Source organism: Monodon monoceros, unplaced genomic scaffold (genome assembly GCF_005190385.1).
Source record: "Monodon monoceros isolate NGI ecotype Baffin Bay Population unplaced genomic scaffold, NGI_Narwhal_1 Super_Scaffold_20, whole genome shotgun sequence".
In the NCBI taxonomy this organism is placed as follows: domain Eukaryota; kingdom Metazoa; phylum Chordata; class Mammalia; order Artiodactyla; family Monodontidae; genus Monodon; species Monodon monoceros.
The window spans coordinates 133,783,636-133,803,491 of NW_021703777.1; the positions used below are offsets into that span (position 1 = coordinate 133,783,636).

At 56.2% G+C, this 19,856-nt stretch overlaps 1 protein-coding gene across 9 annotated transcripts in view; it reads right to left on the minus strand.

Moving 5' to 3' along the window:
- ABLIM2 (actin binding LIM protein family member 2) overlaps positions 1-19,856 on the minus strand; it is a 151,097-nt gene that overhangs the window by 14,577 nt on the left and 116,664 nt on the right. For 3 of the 9 annotated variants that reach the window (XM_029235593.1, XM_029235596.1, XM_029235589.1), the window contains 3 exons: positions 19,277-19,329; positions 18,633-18,774; positions 5,922-7,696 (listed from right to left, as the gene is read on the minus strand). In XM_029235593.1, the coding sequence (XP_029091426.1) occupies positions 7,359-7,696; positions 18,633-18,774; positions 19,277-19,329 (533 nt within the window). In that variant the 3' untranslated portion in view covers positions 5,922-7,358. Of the gene's footprint in view, positions 1-576; positions 658-863; positions 872-2,231; positions 2,287-5,921; positions 7,697-18,632; positions 18,775-19,276; positions 19,330-19,856 lie in introns of those variants that run through there. The other 6 variants (XM_029235591.1, XM_029235597.1, XM_029235592.1 and 3 more) reach the window with 5 other exon arrangements.

Below are 19,856 nucleotides of genomic sequence, written 5' to 3' on the forward strand. Positions count from 1 at the left end.
ACGGCACAGGTGCGGCAGGTGGCCCTGGGCCTTCAGGAGCCTCCAGACCCCTCACCCCAGTGACACCTTCCTGACATGGCTCAGGAGGTGAAGTCCATTGCTGGCCACTGATTTCCTCGTGGTGAGGATGGAGGAAGCACGCACTCTGGCCACTTGGGACCGTGGCTCATGGTGGGGCCCGGTCAACAGATGTCTGTGCCCTTGACCTGCGGGTCTTGTAAACATACACTTGCTCCCAGAGCTCAGTATTATTCAAGACCGGGGTGAGTGTGGTCAAACGAGAAGCCATGAATTGGGCTGATTTTCTGAATATCAGCGCTCAGGGAAGAGGCAAATGTTACCCAGTTAAGCACAGTGACGAAGGCTTCCCCCTTCGCACAGCCACCTTTGTTGGGTACATGACCATGTTCTCCGGTCTTTGAAACAATGAGGGACCTGACTCCAAGCCCATAGCCGGGCACTGTGCGGTCACCACGGGGACCTGGGGGGCGATGAACGTCGACTTTGTGGGTGTCAAGGCAGCTGCAGAGACTCGCTCGGCAGACGTGACCCTCCACCCCTGGGGGCCCCTCTCACCTCCAGTCTCGTCCGGTCCACGTCTTTGGGCAGCTTCACGCGGATTCGGTTTGTGACGATGAGGGCGTCATAAGGATAGATCTGCGGGGAGAAGAAAGTCCGGGTTCACCCGGGAAGTAAGCATGTGCGGGGACAGAAGAGCCGAGCCCGAGGCCAGCGGAGAGGTACATACTTGCGTCTGCATCTGACACACACATTTCACAGGGAAAGCACAAAAGGAACTTTTAACCTGGGCAGGTGCAGCTCGGCAGCTGGAGGTCAGCGCGGGAGCGGGCGGCCCCTCTTACCTTGTATTCTGTAAGAGAAAGCAGAGATCACAGGGACCGGGTTAGAACACGCACGAGCTCGGCCCAAAGGTGGAAGCAAGCCCGTCCAGGACCCCCACCCTGCGGTGGGCCGGGCCTCGCGGTCTCCATCCCCGCCCGCGGCATCCTCCGAGCTGCAGGGGGACGGGCTCTGGGATCTCCGGCGGGAAGCCAGAGCAGCAGGCATGGTCGGGAGGCTGCAGGCCAGACTGGGAGCCAGACGCGGCACTGTGTTCTCCCTCAGCCGTGCTGCTGTCTCCCTGGTGGTCCGGGCCTGCCTCGGTTTACCCCCGTGGAGACAGGCAGCCTTGCTGGGGTCGAACCCCCCTGTCTCTTACTGTTTTCCCTTCGTGACCCTTTAGCTCCTCCTTTTCAATACAGAGCTCCGCGTGCTAGCTTTTTAAAAAGGTTTTCCTTCCAGACTAAAAGCGGCTTGTTAAAAATTAAAGTCGTACGGATGGGAGGCCTCCGTGAGCACGCAGAACCCACAGGGCAGCATCTCTGGATCTCGGCCACAAGCAAGCCTGTCTCAGGAGGGAGACCCTGGCGAGGGGCTGGGCACCGGGGGGCCGGTCCTTGAATTTCCCCATGTGCCATGCAGGGTCCCGGCTGCCCCGGCTCTGAGCCCGGGGCCCTGGAGGCCACTTAGAGCTCCCTCCACTCCCACATCCAGCGCGAAGCAGCCCAAGAGAGCAGGCTCCGGTCACCCTCGGGTGACAATCATGAGTGAGCATCGCGGGGCCCGGTGGCTCAGAGCTGGCAGAGCCCTTGGGCAGGCGCCTGCCACGTGACCGGGTCTCTCTAGTAACACCAACCTCCCTGCAGGCCACCGTGCTGGTGTGAAGCCCTGGGAGGCCACACGGAGAGCAGGGCTGGGGCAGCATCTGACCCAACTTCAGACCCGCGGGCTTTTCACTGTGTCTCTGCCTCCTTTATTGCTATAGAATTTAACAGTAGGTGTGGGTTGGCCTCAGCCCTGGCGTGGGACGGACATTCAAACACAGATCTCTCCCCAGGTGACCCGGAGTGACAAGTCAGTCAGGGTGGGGTTGGCAGTGCTCAAGAGGTGAGCACCTGGGTCAGGAAATGGAGAAGCCTCTGAGTTAGGAGGTGGGGAGCACCGGAGGGAGGGGAGAGGAGAGGGAACATCGCCGGCAACTTTAGGATGGAGGTAAACCAGTCCTTGACCGGAAGAGGCAGGGACATGACTGCCCCAGGCTCCCCGACTCCACGATGCTCAGAGCCTTCTGCCAGCGGCCCTGGTCGGGGGTGGTTTAGAACGAAACTCGTGGAAACCTGTTAGCGACCCCTGCCCCAGCCAGAGACCCACGGGGTCCCCGCTTCCTGTACCTCGCGTGCCCCAGCTGGCATCCAGGTCTGCTCCACAAGGGGCCAGATTGGCATTCTGGAAGAGAAAGAGAGAGGGCGGCAGGGGGCAGGTTGCAGGGCACAGGCTGTCGCCGGGCTCCTGGCGGCCTGGCCGGGGAGGAGGGTCAGCCCACGGTGCCCACTGAGGCCGGGCTCTGGAAGGGCCGTGTGGCCGCCCACACTCGTCGGGGCTGCCGGCTTCCCACGCGGCAGGCTTACTCACATACCTCCCGCCACCTTCAGGCCTGAGCTGCCCCTGCCTGTCCAGTCAGCTCCTTCCTGTTGTGATGACAGCTCCAGGGCGCCCGGCCCCTCGGCCCGCAGCTGGCCTGGACCCGGAGGGCAGCTCCCTAGGGCTACGGCTCTGCTCCCTCCAGACGCACTGTCCCCAGGGACTCAGGTGGCCGGTGTCTGTAAAGTCCCCAGCACAGACCCCTAGTGTCGTGAGCACCCCGTACGGATTGCACCCCATACAATCACTGTGGCTGTGATGGCTGATGAGGTCCAGGGATGGTATTCGGAGGGGGCATGGACCCGGCCTCCTGTCTCAGGTGCCTCCCTCACCTGTCCATGGCACCAGCAGCCAACTCTGCTGTCTGGAATTCTCTTTCCCTCTGCCCACCTGAAAAAGTCATCCTGCAAACCTCGACAGAGGGTTCCTGCCCCACAGTGCAGGTGCTGAGGCCCCGCAGGGTCAGTCAGTCCCTCTCCTGTCCGACTCTGTCTTGGCCCTGCATCCGCTGCCCACGGTGGAGAACAATGTTTTATTTGTGCCCGTATCCCTGGCACCTGGTACAGAGTCTGACACGGGGTCAGGGGTCTTGGCCAGCGCTTCTGGAACTGGGCACAGGGGTTAAATTTCCACGGAGAGAGCTCTGCAGTTAAAGAAGGGATTATATTCCTCACCGTTGGGTTGTATTACAGGGAGAGAGCTTTCAGCACTAATTTACTGCAGGAGGTGATAAGCCAGGAGCTGGTCAGAGTCCTAGCGAGCGCGGGGGCAGGACGAGGCCTCCGAAAGCACCGAGTCCAAAGTCCTTCATCCTGAACAGGGGAAACTGAGGCCCAGAGACGCCGGGACGAGGGCGGCGAGGCGGGTAAGCACCTAAGGGGAGGGTTGGAGCTGGTCTTTACACTTCTGATACTTTGTCCATCATGGATTTTTTTCATTAATTTGGATTTTTCAAAACATTGTATTACCTTGTTTACCTTGATTACTGAGTCCTTTGGTAAGTGCCCTGAATGCCTCACCTTAGTCCCAGCACTGGGACCAGAACCCGGCAGCCCCTCACCCGCCGGTGACTCTCCGTGACCCTGCACCTCCTCCACTTGACTGAATGATTCCCCTTGGGAGTTTTCAAGAGCAATATTTGCGGACATTTTCTCAGGCCACTGACAAGGACACCCCGTGCACCTGCCTGGTTAGGGACGCTCCTGCATAAAGCAAGGCAAACCTGCCTCCCACCTGGCCGGGCTGCGATACGAAAGAGAAATGCCGCCCCCTAGTGCCCGCTGCCCTGCATCACAGGCTGTAATCTCCACGGCCACCGCCACCACCTTGGGCAGTTGGAAACCCACTTCCGGGCAGCAGAACCGGCTTCCTCTGGTCCGCCAGGCTCTGAGACTAGACAGAGGGAGGGAGGGTGCGGCGTCCCCCGGGTGGAGCGGGGGGGTCACCGTGTCAGTCCAGAGCAGGGAAAGAGCTCTCTACTCCTGGCCTTCTAAATGCCAAGTGGTGATTATTATCACCATTTAATAGCTGAGGCTCAGAGACGTGAAGCAACTTGCCCAAGGTCACACAGCTAATATATGCAACTGTAAAAAATTTAACCCGTGCATTTTACTTTTCAAAAATTATACTGGGATTGATAACGGTGAGAAGGAAATCGTGGCCACCTCACCATTGTTCTTTTCTTGCTAAAGCTCACACTGGAGTGTGCCATTTTACTCACTAGCCACTGAGGTGGAAGTAAGAAGGAGTAGAGACTAGCTTTCATAATAACTATTCGTTTGGGAACTATGCTATAGAACTTAGAAGATTTCACAACTATAACGTTATGTGTCCTGGCAATAACCTTAAGAGGCAAGGATAATTTTTTTAAAGACTAGGAAATAGAGACTCATAGAATTTAAGTAACTTTTGCCCAAACACACACCCAGGAAGTGGCAGAGCTGGGATTTGAACTCGGGGCTGCCTGATGATAACGCATGTGCTCTTTCCAGCATATCCGACTTTTAAAATTTGTTAAGGTCTTCTTTGTAGCGACATACAGGAACCTTTTTATTAATGTTTTATGGATATGTGAAAACCCGATTCAAAATATACGAATTTTTTTCATATGCCTATTAGATTAAGTTCGCTGTTTGCACTATTAAATTGATCTCCATACTTTTTTTCTCCTTCACTAGATCCATGTCTGATTTCAAAAGAGCCATGTTCAAATGACCTACCATACTTGCGTTTTATCAAGGTCTCTGGCATTGCCACGTTGCTTGGCGAGTTTAAATTTGTGAATGCCGTTAACTGCTTTATAACTTGTGTCATCATGAACTAGTGTTCTTTTTACCACAAATTCTACTAATTCATCTTAACCTTAACTTCTACCTTATCTGATATTAATACTACCGCTCATGCTTTCCTTCTACTTGTGATTTTGGTATCTCTTTCCCATCCCTTGACTTCTAAACCATTAAAAAATAATGTGTTTATCTCATGATGATACATGTTTTTCTTCTTTTATTAAAAAAAAAATCTAACCTGACAGTTTTTGTCATTTAGTAGGAAAATTCAGTCTGTTCTTATTTAGCAACAGGGTTTTTCAAAATGGGACTCCTTCCAAGGGGCTACCGTGTGGATCTGTTGGTGACCAGCGGTCAGTCTCTTAATAGCAGACCGGGTGGCACCTGTTGGAACCAATGCTGTCTCATCCACAGGAAAGCCTTTAGTAGGTGGCCGTTTCCCTATTTATTCTACAGAGAGGTGTGAATATCTACCATGCGTCAGGCTCTGTGGCGGGCTAGTTATCAGGACATTTTAACAAGCTTTGGGACATATGGTGCTGGCCCCTTGTGACAAATCCCTTCCAGAACAAGAACCAGGCACATCTCTGCCTCCCCTGATTTACTGGCTTCCTTCCTTCCATTTGACAATAAGAGAACTACACAACCGGTCACGCTCAGGAAGCTCACGGCTAAGCGTCGGTGGTTTTTCCCATACAGCGTTCTGTGTGTCTCTGATGTAATTTTCTCCTACTGCTTTCTTTTCCTCTCCTTTGGGATTTGGTGTTACTGGGTTTTTGGTCACTCTGCATCTGGGCTTTTACTTTAGGTCACCTGGAATCCTTTCAGAAAGTAAAAGCAAACCAAGAAACAACTTCATCTGACATGGTTGAGCTGTAAAAGACTGGTCCTCAAATCACCTGGCTTCTCAGCTGAGAAGCAGGCGTACAATTACATTAGAGTCTTAGAAAGAGTGAAGAAAAAAAAATAGGAGGGAACATTAGTAGGGAAAAAAGAATCCCCCGAAAAAGTCAGCATAACTTTTATCCATCTCCTGGATATTGTAATGTGAAAAGCCAAAAATCCTCACGTGGTGATGAACTCCATCTTTATCGACTCCCCAGATGTGCAGAAGGCCTCACGCACAGGCTTTCTAACACTCTGCTCCCCACCCTGAGGCCAGCAGGGGAAACATTCCCGGAGGGTTCAGCTCTCGACTCTGTAAAGCTTAGAGTCTGCTCTCAGCTCTAGGAGAGGCCTGAAGATGGTGTCCCCACCAGAGTGTCTGTATCGGCTGTTCCCAGGCTCCTTGGGGGTGGAGCCTCCGGAGGCCACGCCTTCCTCACAGGTGCTGGGAGCCATCGACCCACGTCCTTCCAGCCTGGCAACCAAGAAGGGACTCTCCCTAGAGGATGCATAACCCCGCCCCCAATGACGCAAGCCTGGAAGTGCTGACGTTCAGGCTCTTGTCTCCCACATTTTGAGAGAAACCCCAGGACTTGGCTTGGGGGGGTGGAACGCCTCGGCATGGACATGGCCCAGTCCGTGACCTCGGCACTCACGGCCCCGGAGTCAGAGCACAGCCGTGCCGGGTGAACAGAGAACGTTCTGACTGGTGCTACTGCCCTCGGGACCCTCACGCTGAGCCCAAGGATCTACGTTCCCCGGCGCTGTGGACTCCTGCTTTCTCATGTCCCCTGCATCCTTCCTTAGAAGGGAATTCAGAGAAGCATGCTACGTGCCATTCCAGCTCGGCCCATTCTGAATAAACGGGGTGGGGGGGACTGGTTAGTGGGATGGGCGGGGTTCCCTCGAGCAAACCATGCAGAAGCACCTGGGCCCCGGACACACACAGCAGCAGGGCCCACAGAGCTCGAGAATGACAGAAAGGCCCGAGGACACCCGCAGCTTCCGTGGTGGCATCCCTGTTCTTGGATGTGCCCCATGGCCTGGACCCTGGATTTGAGGTCTGCCTGAGGGGTCGCTGTCCCCTGCGTTACACACTTGTTGCTGGGACTGCCCCAGGGCAACACACGGGGACTGAGGTCTGAGTGGCTTCTCTTGGGGGGTGAATGGCCTCGGTTTGTGGACAAACTTCCTCCGACCGGGAAAAGAATGCCTCAATGGTAGCAAGTCTCCTGGGGCTGTGTGTGTATGTGTGTGTGTGTGTGTGTGTGTGTGTGGCGGGGGGCTGGCGGGGGGTCTGGTGTCATCACGCCTGCTCCACCTGAGGGGTCCTCACTGGAGGCCTAGCAAAGCTGTGGGGAGAGGGACAAACACGAGGGCCCAGCTGCGGGGGACAAGTCAGGCACCACGCTGTCTGGGCTCACGTTGTCATATCCCCGGATTCAGAGAGCTGGGAAGGGGGCAGTCAAAGCAGCCTTTGGCTGGGAGTGGGCAGAGAAAGCCGGCCCCTCGGTGTGGCACCAGTAACGGTCACAGTGCTAAGGGCATCATCAGTGGTAACCATGGTGATGGTACTAACACTGGGGAGGAAGGGCGCTCCAGGGAAGGAAGTGGATTCTGGGCCCACATGGCTCACGAAACCCCTCCATCCTTTAAGATCCTTATTAGGCTCTCGGTCACAGGAGAAGGACGGTCAGGAGGGCCTTAGAGAGGGTCTGATTCCTCTGGGTGGCCCCGCTGCCCCTGCCCCCCGACACTGAGGTCTCCCTGGGGGCTGGGGGCTGGGAGCAGAGGGGAAGAGGGGTGTTGCCGGGTGGTGGTCTGGCCCTGGGTAGAGCAGCAGGCAGATGTGGGTGGGTGAGCAGGGTCCCCAGGGCCCGTCCTCCTGGCGGTGTGGTCACCAAGCTGTGGGAGCCACCCTAGCTCACGGTGGCCGTTAGTACGCATGTGCTGGGGAGGGCGTGCGGGGCCAGTACCTACCCGGTGGTCCAAGCCATTCTTGCCATGTCCTGGGACAGGGTCAGACTTGGAATAGGGGAACCCTGAAACAGACACAGCACAGCTGTCACGCATGCAGCCAGGTCGGCGGGGCTGCGCAGGTGACATGGGACGGCCCTGAAAATGCCACCTGCCTCATTCGAGACCTCTATCCCCAGGGCACTGCCTGAGGATGAAGCCAGGAAGTGCGGGACGTCCCGGAGCCCGCCCACGACACCAGGAACGTCCCGGAGCCCGCCCACGACACCAGGAACGTCCCGGAGCCCGCCCACGACACCAGGAACGTCCCGGAGCCCGCCCACGACACCAGGAACGTCCCGGAGCCCGAGCCGGCCTGGCAGGCACCTGCATCCTCTGGAAGCCTCTATCACCGGGCCAAGCTCCTCACCTGGCTGACCAGGAGAGCGGGGGCAGAGGGAGGAAGGGGCCCCCATGCAGGGTAGGGCTGTGCTAACCTGTACCAGAGGCGGCCAGCGGAGGCCCAGCACCACCAGAGGCGGCCTGCAGACTACTTTTTCAAAACCCTTGACCTGTTTGCAGTTGGGGGATTTCACATTAAAATCCTAATTTCTAGCTTCTCAAAGGGCCAGTCTGAGACACTGGGCCCTGGATTCCCTGTGGGAACCCCACACCTGGTCTCCCTCCATTGACCACATCCCTGGCTGCTCTGGGGAGCCTAGGACTTTGAGACCACCCAGTGAACCGCTTCAATGCCACGTCTGGAGAGAGCAGAGAGGAAACTCCTGGCTCAGAAGTCCGTGTGGGACGTGCCCCAGAAGGGAGGCCAAGGGGCACAGCCTGGGCCCCCTGGAGGGGCAGGGGACCTCCACCACCCTCAGAAGCACCCTTAGGAGGCCTTTCCCGGCTGCCTGAACTGTCTTTCCATAGCCTGTGGGCCCGTAAAAAGCAGGGGCCATGTCTGATGCATCTGGGGGTCCCTGTGCCCCACAGCTCAGGCAATAGCACTGGCTCCTGGGAGCCACCAGGCTGCCCGCGAGGGCTCAGAGCAGACGGCGGGTCCCATCCCTCTGTGTTCACGAGGCTGTAAACCGGAGGACTGAGCCTCCAAAGGTGAGACGGGCGCTGTGCACAGAACTGCCTGTCCGTCCACCCACCCGCCCACTCCAGGGAGGCCCGCTTCTGAGCACAGGATGCTGGTCGATCCAGGCGCCTGTCTTGTGGGGTAGAGGGTCAGAGAAGACGTTCTGTACAGGTCACACCTGTAGGAAAGGCCTCAGCTGGGGACCTGCCTCGGGGACTTGTTTTTCCCAGGGTAGTCTGTGGGAAGGTTCCAGATGTGGGTTAGGAAGGGCCTTTCACGACATCAAGGGCAGGGTTCTCAAACTGGTTTTAGCCAAGGAGCCCTCTTGTCATAGGAAATCGATGTGAAAACTCCAATACATGAAACAGAGGAGAGCGGAGCTAGAGGGAGAGTATCAGGGCCAGACGCTCAGGCCAGGCCTGCCGGGCATCCCTCGCCCCTCCTGGTTGCCCTGGGCTCCGCCAGGTAAGTGACCTAGCCAGCTCCTCCCATTTCACAGAAGGGGAACTGAGGCCCGGGGACACAGAGGGACCTGCCCAAGGTCACCCAGCCCTGGAACACAAGACAAGGGCCTCCTGACTTACAGTCCTGAGGTCCCTCCAGGACACACCTGCTTCCCAATTTACACCCAGAGCCAGGCACACTTGGGCATGTGAGGCTGTCGGGCTGAGGATCTAAGGGACCCTCAGCTGAGACCCAGGAGCTCCTGATCAGTCGGGGATGCCAGAGTAGTCTTCTCAAAGTGGCGTCTCCAATAATAAGCTCACCAGCCACGCCTGGGAGCTTGCTACAAAGACAAATTCTCAGGACCCACCCCAGACCTACAGACTCAGAATTCTGGGGCTGGGGTCCAGTGGTCTGTGTTTTCCAAGCCCTCCAGGGCATTTTGATACACACTAAGGCTTGGAAACCCTTAGGGCCCCGAGAACAACTATGTCCTCACCTCCAGCCTTACCTGCTCTAAACCAGCGGTTCTCTACCTGGATGCACTGCAATCACCTAGCCAGCTTCTAAAATCCCCTGTGCTCAGGCTGCCGGCCTCTGGTCTCACAGTAGGTGTAGAGACCTTACTTCCACTCAGGCCACTTCATCTTCCTCACTCATCAACTATGACTGTCTTCGCTCTTTCTTCTACCTGCCTTGAGTTTCCATATCGGATGGTGTAACAATTTTTGCTTCGATCATCAATGATTTAAGAAACTCATCACAAGAAGGACAGGCTGTTATACTGACCCCTATTTTAACCTGTTTTGATGTTCTTCCTTTCTGAATTTCCGAGCTCTCTTATCACTTCCTTTCTGTTTGGAGAACTGCTTTGAGCCAAGTATGTCTGCGAGTGAAAACTTGTCTTAGTTTTCCTTTGTCTGAGAATGCCTCCATTTTCCATTCATTCCTGAAGGATATTTCCATCCGAGATAGAATTCACATCCACAGCAAATGTCTTTTTGCACGTTAAGTACGTGCCATCTTCCTCTGGCCTCCACGGTTTCTGGGGAGAAGTTGGCTGTCATTTGCGTTGGTGTCCCCGGTAGGGAGTATAATATGTCTTTTCTCTCAGGCTGTTTTCAGTATTATTTTTTTCTGTCTTTAGTTTTTGTAAGTTTAATTATGATGTGTTTTGGTGTGGATTACTTTGAGCTTATTCTACTTGGGGTTCACTCAGTTTCCTGAGCGTGTGAAGTTTATGGCTTTTGCCAAATTTGTTAAGTTTTCAGGCGTTATTTCTTTGAATATTTTTCAGACCCATTCTCTTCTTTCTGGGACTCCAGTGATAGAAGTGTTGTCTGACAGGTCTCTGAGGCTCTGTCCATTCTTTTCTGCTATTTTCTCTCTGCTGTTTAAGTTGGATAATTTCTGTAGTTCTATCTTCAAGTTCACTGATTCTCTCCTCTGACAAATCCCACTATTCTGTTATTGAACCCATCCAGTGAATTTTTGAATCTTGGTTATTTTATTTTTCTTTCCCATAATTTCCATTGGATTCTTTTTTTTATAACTTGTATTTCTTCTGCGAGATTTTCATTTTTTCTTTTTCATTTGTTTCAAGAGTATTTGCAATTGTTTGTTGAAGCAGTTTTGCAATGACTGCCTTAAAAATCCTTCTCAGGATAATTCCAATATCTGATTCTTTTCCGTGTTAGGATGTGGTGATTGCCTTTTCACATTCAAATAGTTACCTTCACGGTTCTTGGTGTGATGAGTGATTTTCCACTGCATCCTGGACATTCGGATGTTATGTTGGGAGACCTGGATCCTAGCTAAGTTTTCCATGTCAGCAGGCTGTCCCTGTGCTTAGGTTTAACATGTGGGGCATGGCTTATTATGGGCTGTGAGTCCGAAGTCAGTTTAGTTAAAGTGCTCTTCTGGTCTGCTGCATCCACCTGGTGTTTCTGGTAGCAACCTGGGGTGAAAGGTGCTTCCCTGGTTGCCCCGTACCCCGAGGTGGGGGTGGGAGACACCAGCCATGGATGGAGAGTGTTTCCCCGGGCCTATTCTCTAGGCTGCTGGGTGCCAGTGGGCCTTCTGCTGGGTACCAGGGAGGGCAGTCATCTACTTGGTCACCTTGTCCACTGCATGGGAGGTGAGAGACACTGGTCCCGCATATTTCCTCAAGTCCTCAGTTCTCTGGCCAGTCCACCTTCCTCTCTCTACCCTCCAGAGTTCTGTGATTGTCTACTGCCCTACTGTTCTTGGGCCTTTCAGTTGTACTGAGTGGGAAAGAGCAGGGAGAGATCACATCCCTGGGATGCTATCAAGACCCATTAGAATTGGCCTCTCTTGGGATGGGACCAGCCATCAGTAGATTTCTGAGGTCCCAGGATCCAATGTGCAGCCGAGATTGAGAACCACCCGTTTAAAAGGTCCCTTCACGTACTCAGAGATTTTCTTGACCGTCACAAGCCAAGGCATTACACATGAGCCCATTTTACATTTCAGGAAGCTGAGGCCTAGTGAAATTAAGTGACCTGTATAATATCAAATTGTTACTCATGAAGAGGATGAGACAATCTCCCAGGACCCTAGCTTCGGGAACCAGTAACCCTATCTGCTCCAGCAGCTCTGCCCTGGTGAGGGTTTGCAGGTGTGGGAGTCTTCTAGGGACCTGCCTGGCCTGTGGCATTGGCTGGCCTTAAGAGTGTGTGCTGTGTGTATATTAGAGAGAGAGAGAAGGCACACAGGGAGAAGGCAGGTGTGCCAGACCTGGACAGGTGGCAGCTGGGTACTCGTGACCCCGAGTTGTATCAGGCCCTGTAACCACTGGACACCTGCCCATGCCCCATGTCCAAGCTCAGCCTAACTAGTCTCCCCGTCACCTCCTCCCAGAAGCCCACCCGTGGCAACCTTGCCCTCAGCATTCTGCTGGGATTGATCTTGGGTCTCCTTGCGTCTGTCCATCTTCTGGGCTGGCTTGTCAGAGGTTAGAGGAGCCACTGGACGGATGGGCAAGGAGAGGCCCCTTGCAGGTGGATGACTATTCCAGGTGCAGCTACAGGCACACGGCTCATCAGAGCATCCAGGATGCTTTGTGGACAACGGTCAGGAAGCCATTTCTCTGGGCAGATCTTTGTCAGTTTCACCGGGATGGTGAACGGTTTTCAGTTCACTGATGTGCGAATATGTAAGCTTGCAGCTGCGTGGCCCTGTGCAGGTTCGGGTCCCCTCTCTGAGCCTCGGCAACCCCGTCTGAGGAAGGAGGGGCTGGGACCCCCTTCAGCCCCTAGGAACATGAACAGGAGGCCCCTTGGGCCGTCTGAGCTTCAGGCTTCAGAAGCAAGCGAGAGGGGTCCACTCACCATGGCTGGCTTGTGGATCTGACCAGCTCTGTGTGACACCCCGGGGCTCAGCCCATAGGATGCCCACGTTTGAGCCCCAAAGCCCAGGTGCCGCCTGCCAGGAGGACTGGAACATCCCCACTTTTACAGACGAGGCAATTCCAAACTCAGAGAAGTTTGCTCTCGTACCCAAGGTCACATAGCAAGTGAGAGGCTAGGATTCAACCCAGCGGGATCGCACCCGCATCTAGCCATCTCTGCTGACCCCTCACGTGATCTCATGCACTCTGTCACTCCCCCCCAGCCCCCACCATGCTGGGGCCCACGAAGGAGGGAAGACCTGGGCACCCGCCGCCCCGTGGGCACTCACTGGGGGGCTGCTGTGGGCACAGGGGGAGGCACGGGGGGCCCATCTGGACCCTGCTCCCCAGGAGCTAACAGTCCTCAGGGGAGAAAAGGACACACAGGGTCATAGATAAGGTGCTCCCGGCGGGGGTCGGGGGAAGGGAGACAGAGCTCCCAGGTGGGTGGGAACACCTCAAGACCTGGGCAGAGTTGTGTGTAGGGGGACAGAGGAGGCCCTGAGAGCTGTGACCTGGGACGTGGGCTCCTTCCCCCGGACACCTGAGGGTCTCAGGCACTGCCTGCGCCTCTGCCCACAAATCTGAGGCCACACCCTGTCCAGTTCCCCAGCTGGGGGCAAGCCTGCCCATCAAGGGGGGCACAGGGACCTTTGCTAAAAGCGAAGAGTCCCAGCCAGCCCCCAGGGAACGGCAGAGGGCTCTGTCCTGGTGCCCCCCTCTCGCACCTGGAGGTGGCTTCTCCTGGGCCGAGGTCCCCTCCCTGACGTCTGGAACCCTTACTGCTCTTGCTGGGGCCGAACGTGAGCAGGGGGCAGAGGGTACTCTGTCCCTCCAGCTGGAGGCCAGGCAGGCCATGCCCTCCTCAGCGGGCTCTGCCCCAGGGGAGTCCCAGCCACCTGCTGGATGCCGGGTGCCGGACGCAAGCCCTCCAGCTCCCTCGGGCCTCTCCCTCCCAGCCTTCCCCCGCCCCCTCTGCTGGCCCGGGCTCTCTCATCCCTGGGCCTCAACATGAAGAACCCACCTTGTTCCTGCCCAGCTGCGAACAGAGGTACCTCCACCCACCTGTGCCAGGACGCCCCGGTCATTCCTGATTCCGCGCCCCCCGCCCCACCCCTCCTCGACTGCTTGCACCAGTCCTGCTGTTTAGACTGTTCAGGGGGGCCTCCCCATGGCTTATCTGGACACCCCAGTCCCTTGAGCCCCAGCCCAGCAGCCTCCAGTCCCTCCTCTGCAAAGCTGCCCGTCCGTGTCTGAACGCATAAAACACATCACCTCATCTCCTGCTCACGGCCCTGGCGCACTGACCCCGGGCCCCAGCAGACAGAGAGGAAAATTCCCAGCATCACGCACAGACCAGCTGTTTCTGGCCACCCTCTCCCGCCTCCCCACTGGCTTCCTGTTTCCCAAACTGCTGCTCAGAGCACCCCAGGACACCCCCAAAAGACTACCTCCCCCAGAACCCTCCCCCAGCCTGGATGACGGCAACTCCCCTCCTGCCCCGACAGTCCGGCTGAAACCTCAGTCAGAGGCGGCCAGGGCTCTGCTGAGAACCCCTAGGTGCGTCCTCCACTCCGAGGCCAGGCCGAGCCCTCCCAAGGCCCATAAAGCCCTCTGTGACCCTGCGCATCCCAGGCTCCAGCCCTTCCGCAGAGTCCAGCAGCCAGGCTTCACCTCTGTCAGGAGGGCTCACTCCCACACCTACCCCTTCAAGCCTGCAGCCCTCAAGCCTGCTCACTTAGCATCTCCCTTCCCCGAGCCATCGGCAGCACCTGGCCGCCCGACCTGCATGCGCCATAGGCCTTACTTTCTAACGTGCTTTCTGTCTGTGTCCCCGCCTCCTCTGGACCGTCAGCTCCTGGGTCTGGGGTGCTGTCTGTTTGGCCTCTGCTCCGGCCCCAGGACCTGTTCAGTGGTCACGCCCTGTCTCTGGGCCTTCTCTTGCTTGTCCAAAAATGAGGGCCAGGACTGAGGTCCCGTCAGTGTGATGCTTATGGATCCTGCCCCTGGGGTCCTCAGGTCCCAATGCCCAGACTGAGGATGGCCAACCCCCCCAAAATTCTCATGGGGTTGGCAGACAGCGAATCAGGTCTCTCTCTCTTTCAGCCGTGGACTAAGAAATGTGAGAATGACTTTTTCTTGCCTGGAAACTCCAGAGGACTTAACAGGGGGTGAGGAAAGCCACTTCTGGCCAGGCCTCAAACCCGCTTTCCTCCTGCCAGCAGGGAAGGAAAAGTGGAACAGAGGTGCTGTCTCCCGAGCTTCACACTGGTGGGCACTGGGGGTGGGTGACCCAGGAAGCAATCTCGGATCCCAGCCCCAGACCAGGCCCGGACTGGGTGGGCAGCAGGCGAAGACAAGGGGACGGGACTCCATGGGGACAGACACACAGAGGGTGACGTAAAACCGCAAAACCACAGGCAGGGTGGGCGTGCAGTGGTCCCCACGGGACCAACCATCTGCACTGCCTTGGTCTCTAATGTGCAGCTTTCCTCACCCCGACCTCCAAGCCCACCCTAATTCCCCTCACGGGCTGGGATTTGAGGGAGGGCCTTATTCCCTTTGGCAGGGTGGGGTCCTTTCCACGGGTCACTGAGCCCTCAGGGAAGGGTCTCCAGCTGGCCTGGGGCTTTGTCTTACTTCAGCACACCTGTGACCACCTGGAGGGGATGTGGGAAACCTCAGAAGGGAGGACAGGACGTGAAGGGTTAGGAAGGTGGGACCCAGAGCAGCAGCAGGCCGGTCCACAGGGTCTAGACCAGGGGAGGGGGGCCCACACCACCTCGTGTTCTGCTGGGGCAGTGAATCTCATCCTGTAAGACTCAAGACCCTCTTCTTGTAACAGAAAATCAATACCATCCCTTTCCTGTGCAGAAATCAGATTCATCAATAATATAACCTACTACATGCATAGTCCAGATAATGCCCTAAGTGTAGCATAAAGGAAAATGAGCTGTCTGTCATACAATGTGTATTTCAATGACACCTCCTTCAGAGGGGCTGTCAGTGCTGGCTGAGAACCACTGCCATAGCGGAGAGGGATGTCACACTGGTTTGTCAGTTGTCTGCTTCCCTGGGGAACAGGCACTGGGCCATATTCACCACCTCCTCTCCGCTGCCTAGCACTGTGTTCAGCACATAGTAGGTGCTCAGTTAATGTCTGGTGAAGGGGTGGATGAATGACTGAATGATGAATTCAGTCTCAGGTGAGATGTGCTGATGGTGTCATGAGTGGGATGAGGTTGTGCGTGGCCCTGGAGTGCCCACGGAGGACCCCAGGCAGGCGGCGGCAGGGTGCGTGTGCACTTGCTCTCAATGGCGTCTTTGCCTGTCCCAGCTCCCTGCATGCGTCTCTGGGTCAGGGGCTGCTCTTCTCGGTCTCCCCCTCGGTGCCCTACACAGCGTCTGGCACACAGTGGGCGCTCAATAAATACCCGTTGAATTTAATGCATCTCAATTCAACAAACATTTACTGAGCGCCCACTGTGTTGAGTGTCACAATCCTACCCTCCTTGGGTGCGCTACAGATGGATGTCCCAGGGATGCAGGCAGGCGTGCCTTGCCATATGCAAACACTTTGTTCATTAACGGTTGTTTGCAAACGAAACTGGTGTCGATGGACTCACGGTTGGGGGCTACATGGTGAGATTGGAAGGAACCCGAGAAAAGAAGGCGGATACCCCTCTCTTCTCAGTTTAAGAGTGTGCTCATCCCGTCCAAATGTCTCAAGAGGCCGGCAGATAGCAAGGCACGCCTGACCTAGGCACGACCAGCAGCCTGTGTCCTCACTGCTATTTCCATGCACGTTGGGAAACAAGGCGATGTCACCAGGACAGAAATAAAGGCACAACTGCAATTGTTAGACACAGTGGGTTTCCCGTTCGGAGGAATTGACGTCAGAACATGTGTAGAAAGCGAAGGGATGACAGAACCATTGTCATGGTCATCGTGAGCCTGCATCCCTGAAGGAGGAGGACACACATGCACACACGCACACACACACACACACACACACACACGCAGGTTGTTTGTACTTTGGAGGGTTCGCCCCAGTTAGAGCACGAATTCTAGCATAGGCTTTCCAATTCCTGCTGGCCGGGTGCACCTGGATGGGAGGCGGTCCATTCCCATCCGCGGCTACACCTGCAGCTTGTGATCGGAACACGGCAGCAAGGAACGGGGCCGACAAACAGACCTTGAAGGTGTGTGACTGGCCAAAACACTTGCGCAGCCTCCGGGTCTCACAGGGCCTACCGCCTGGGGGACGCCTGGGACGACCGCAGGGCGCCTCGTCCAGCACATGCAGACGAGGAAGCAGTGCACAGAGGTGAGGAAACACGAACGGGTCAGCGCGGCACAGGGAGGTCCCCACGGGGCGGCCCGTCTCCTGCCCAGGCTTCTCCCCAGATGGTGTCCCCACCTCCCTAAGCCCCAAGCCACAGGCAGACCAGAAGGTAAGTGGGACTCCCTGGGGACAGCAGCTGCCCCCCTGAGGAGAGACAGCGCGGGGAGCTGCAGATGTAGGCCCACCCACCTCCCAGCAAGGGAAGGACTGAAGCTAGAAAAGACCACCCTGAGGACCCCAGACAGTCCTTTCCTGGGTGCTCTCGAGTCCCGGGGCTAACGCTTTGGTGCCCTCAAGGCATGGGGGCTACTGGGGGCTGCTGGCCGGCTGGCGAAGCAGGAGCAATCCACCTTCCAAACTCAATTGCGTTAGGAAAAACGAAGTTCAAAACAGAAAAGGCCATGGTCAAGGCCAGTGTCCGGGGGCCACATGCAAGTCCTGCATTACCCCTCACCCCTCACTCTGCCGCTGGTGGGATGGGCAGCCTGCCTCGGCCCTTCCAGATCCTAAGCAGGAGAAGCACGCCTCCGTTTGGACGAGACCCTCTGGGGGACTCTCCGGTGTGACCTTCCAACGGGGATGTCAGCCCTGTGCTCCGGCTCTGGATCCCATTTAGAGAGCAGAGGCCCAGGCGGACGGGGCCCGGGGCACACAGACATCTGCTTACAGAGATCACACACAAAACGACACACGCTTTCCCTGTTTAGACATCTTCTTTAACAAGTGATCACCTCCACGCTTCTCACCCTCTTCCCACGTTGGAGCACACGCACTTTCATTTGCGAGACGGTTTACAGTCACGAGAACGGTGGTGATGACGACGAGTACCTACTACGGGCCCGGCCAAGTGCTGGCTGCACACGTGGCACCTCCTCCGGGTCTCTAACGACCCCGCCGGGCACACAGGTGAAAATGGGGCCCAGCGAGTGGTGAGCCAACATTTGAACTCAGGTCTGTCTTACGGCAAAGCCAGTGTCTTTCCTTGGCTTTCTTACGTCCACAACCATCCCCTCCTGGCCTCTGCTTCCAAGCTAAGCCTCCAGCTTGCCCACAGAAACCCACCCACAGCTGCTGAGACCCAAAGACTCTGCCCACCATCCACCGCGGGCATCAGACGGCAGCTTGCTGTCGTTTCCGCCTATAATTTACAGACTCTGGACGTGAAGAATGTTATATGGGGAGTTTGGCCCGGCATCTGAAGGTCACGCCTACTGCAGCTTCACGACCCCCCGGATCAGGCAGACGGGGTCTTTGTCTCCTGCACCCCCTGAGGATCTGTAGTCCCAGCTCCCGGCCCCTCGCCCAAGATGAGCACAGGAGACACGATAATGCCGTTCTCGGCTCCGAGTCTGGACTCGCCCCCCTGGACCATGCTCCTGTCCGCTCCGGAGGGAGCCGGGCCCTCAACTTCCAGCCTGGCAGCCTGCAAGCCCTTTTCCCAAAGGAGCCCAGGAGCCTGAGTTGGCCTTCTGCCCTCTTGCCGGCTCTGGAGAGTTCCGGGAGACGCTGGCGTGGCCCTTGGGCAGCAGGCTGGCTGAATCAGGGTGTCACCAAGGGAAGCCAGCACACGGCTACTGGTCTGCTTCCTACCGGGCTTGCCATTCTGTCTGTGGGTTTGCTCTCGTAGTTTTTAATGAGCAAGGCTTAGTTCTGGGGGGGATTGGCTCGAGGTTGTGGGCCCCTTTTCTGTAAGGACTTTCATGCCACACTGACAGCTCCTTGCTCAAAAGAACCACTCACGTGAGTAAATGTTGTCCCCTGGCATCGTCTGGAGAGGGCCTCTATCAGTCCCGCTACTGTGGGCCAAAGACTGGCTGTCTAGGTCTGGAGAGTTGGTGCTAGTGTCTCCGTCCCCCTTGAGAAGTAGCCAGTTGGTCTTCTGCTGAGAAAGAAAACAGAAGTGAATTTTGAGGTCACCTGCAGTGGCATCGCCCCACTTTACAGAGGAGGAAACTGAGGCTCAGGAAGGTCAGGGCCCACATGGCTTCACAAGGGGACAGTAGGGTAAGCCAGCCTTGGGCTCTTTCCACACACACCTACCTTCCTTAAAAGACAAGCAAAGGGGGTCTTACCTCTGGAGCCCGGGTGGGCGGGCAAACTCAGCCCATGGGCCAAACCCTAAAATATGCATTTTGATTTGTTTTCCTTTCTTATCAGACATCTCCTTGGTTCTAGAACCATGACCAAGTTACACGGCACAGAATGAGGACTTTGGTAGTAGACGTGCTAGTCCTAACTGTGAGGGGGCTGGCAGCACCACCTCTTCGATTTGGTCCCCGTTCCATGTGGCCCTGCCTAATCCCTAAGAAGCACAACCTAAGGGGAGGAGCCTGAGGCTTGAAGCTGGAGAAGTCCCCACAGAACCAGGTCTGCCCCTGCATTACCTTCCTGTTATCCGCGTCAAAACTTCCGTCCTCCCCATCTGATCGCCGCCCGGCTGGAAGGGAAAAATCAATGTCAGGGCAGCGCACCACAGATTCTGGGTTTGCATGTGTCAGTTCCCACTTCACAGTCATGCTCAAAGATGGAAAATAATCAAAGAAAAGTCGCCAGCACTCGTACTTTTAAGGGCTGAGGAACCAGACCAGCTGGCGAAGGTCCCCGCAGGAATGTGGCCTGGGGAGTGCCTGGGGCCTTGCACAGGATGTGCTAAATCAAGAGCAGATGTGCGAAGTGATGCCTCATTTACATTCCAGCCAACCACCCTGCGGCCACTTGGCATTTCGAAGAACATACTTTCTATCTTCCAAGTTCGAAGGAACAGAAGGGCCCGGCGATCCAGCCCCTACTGGGTCAGACTCAGCTGGGTGCGTCACGGACATTACTGCTCATCCCCACCTGACCCATTTCACAGATCAGAGGACTGAGGCTCAGAGACATGACGCGCCTTTCTCAAGATCACGGATCAGCGGGTGGCAGAGGCTGGCATTTGAACCCAGGCCGTCTGACTCTAAGCCCTTCCTC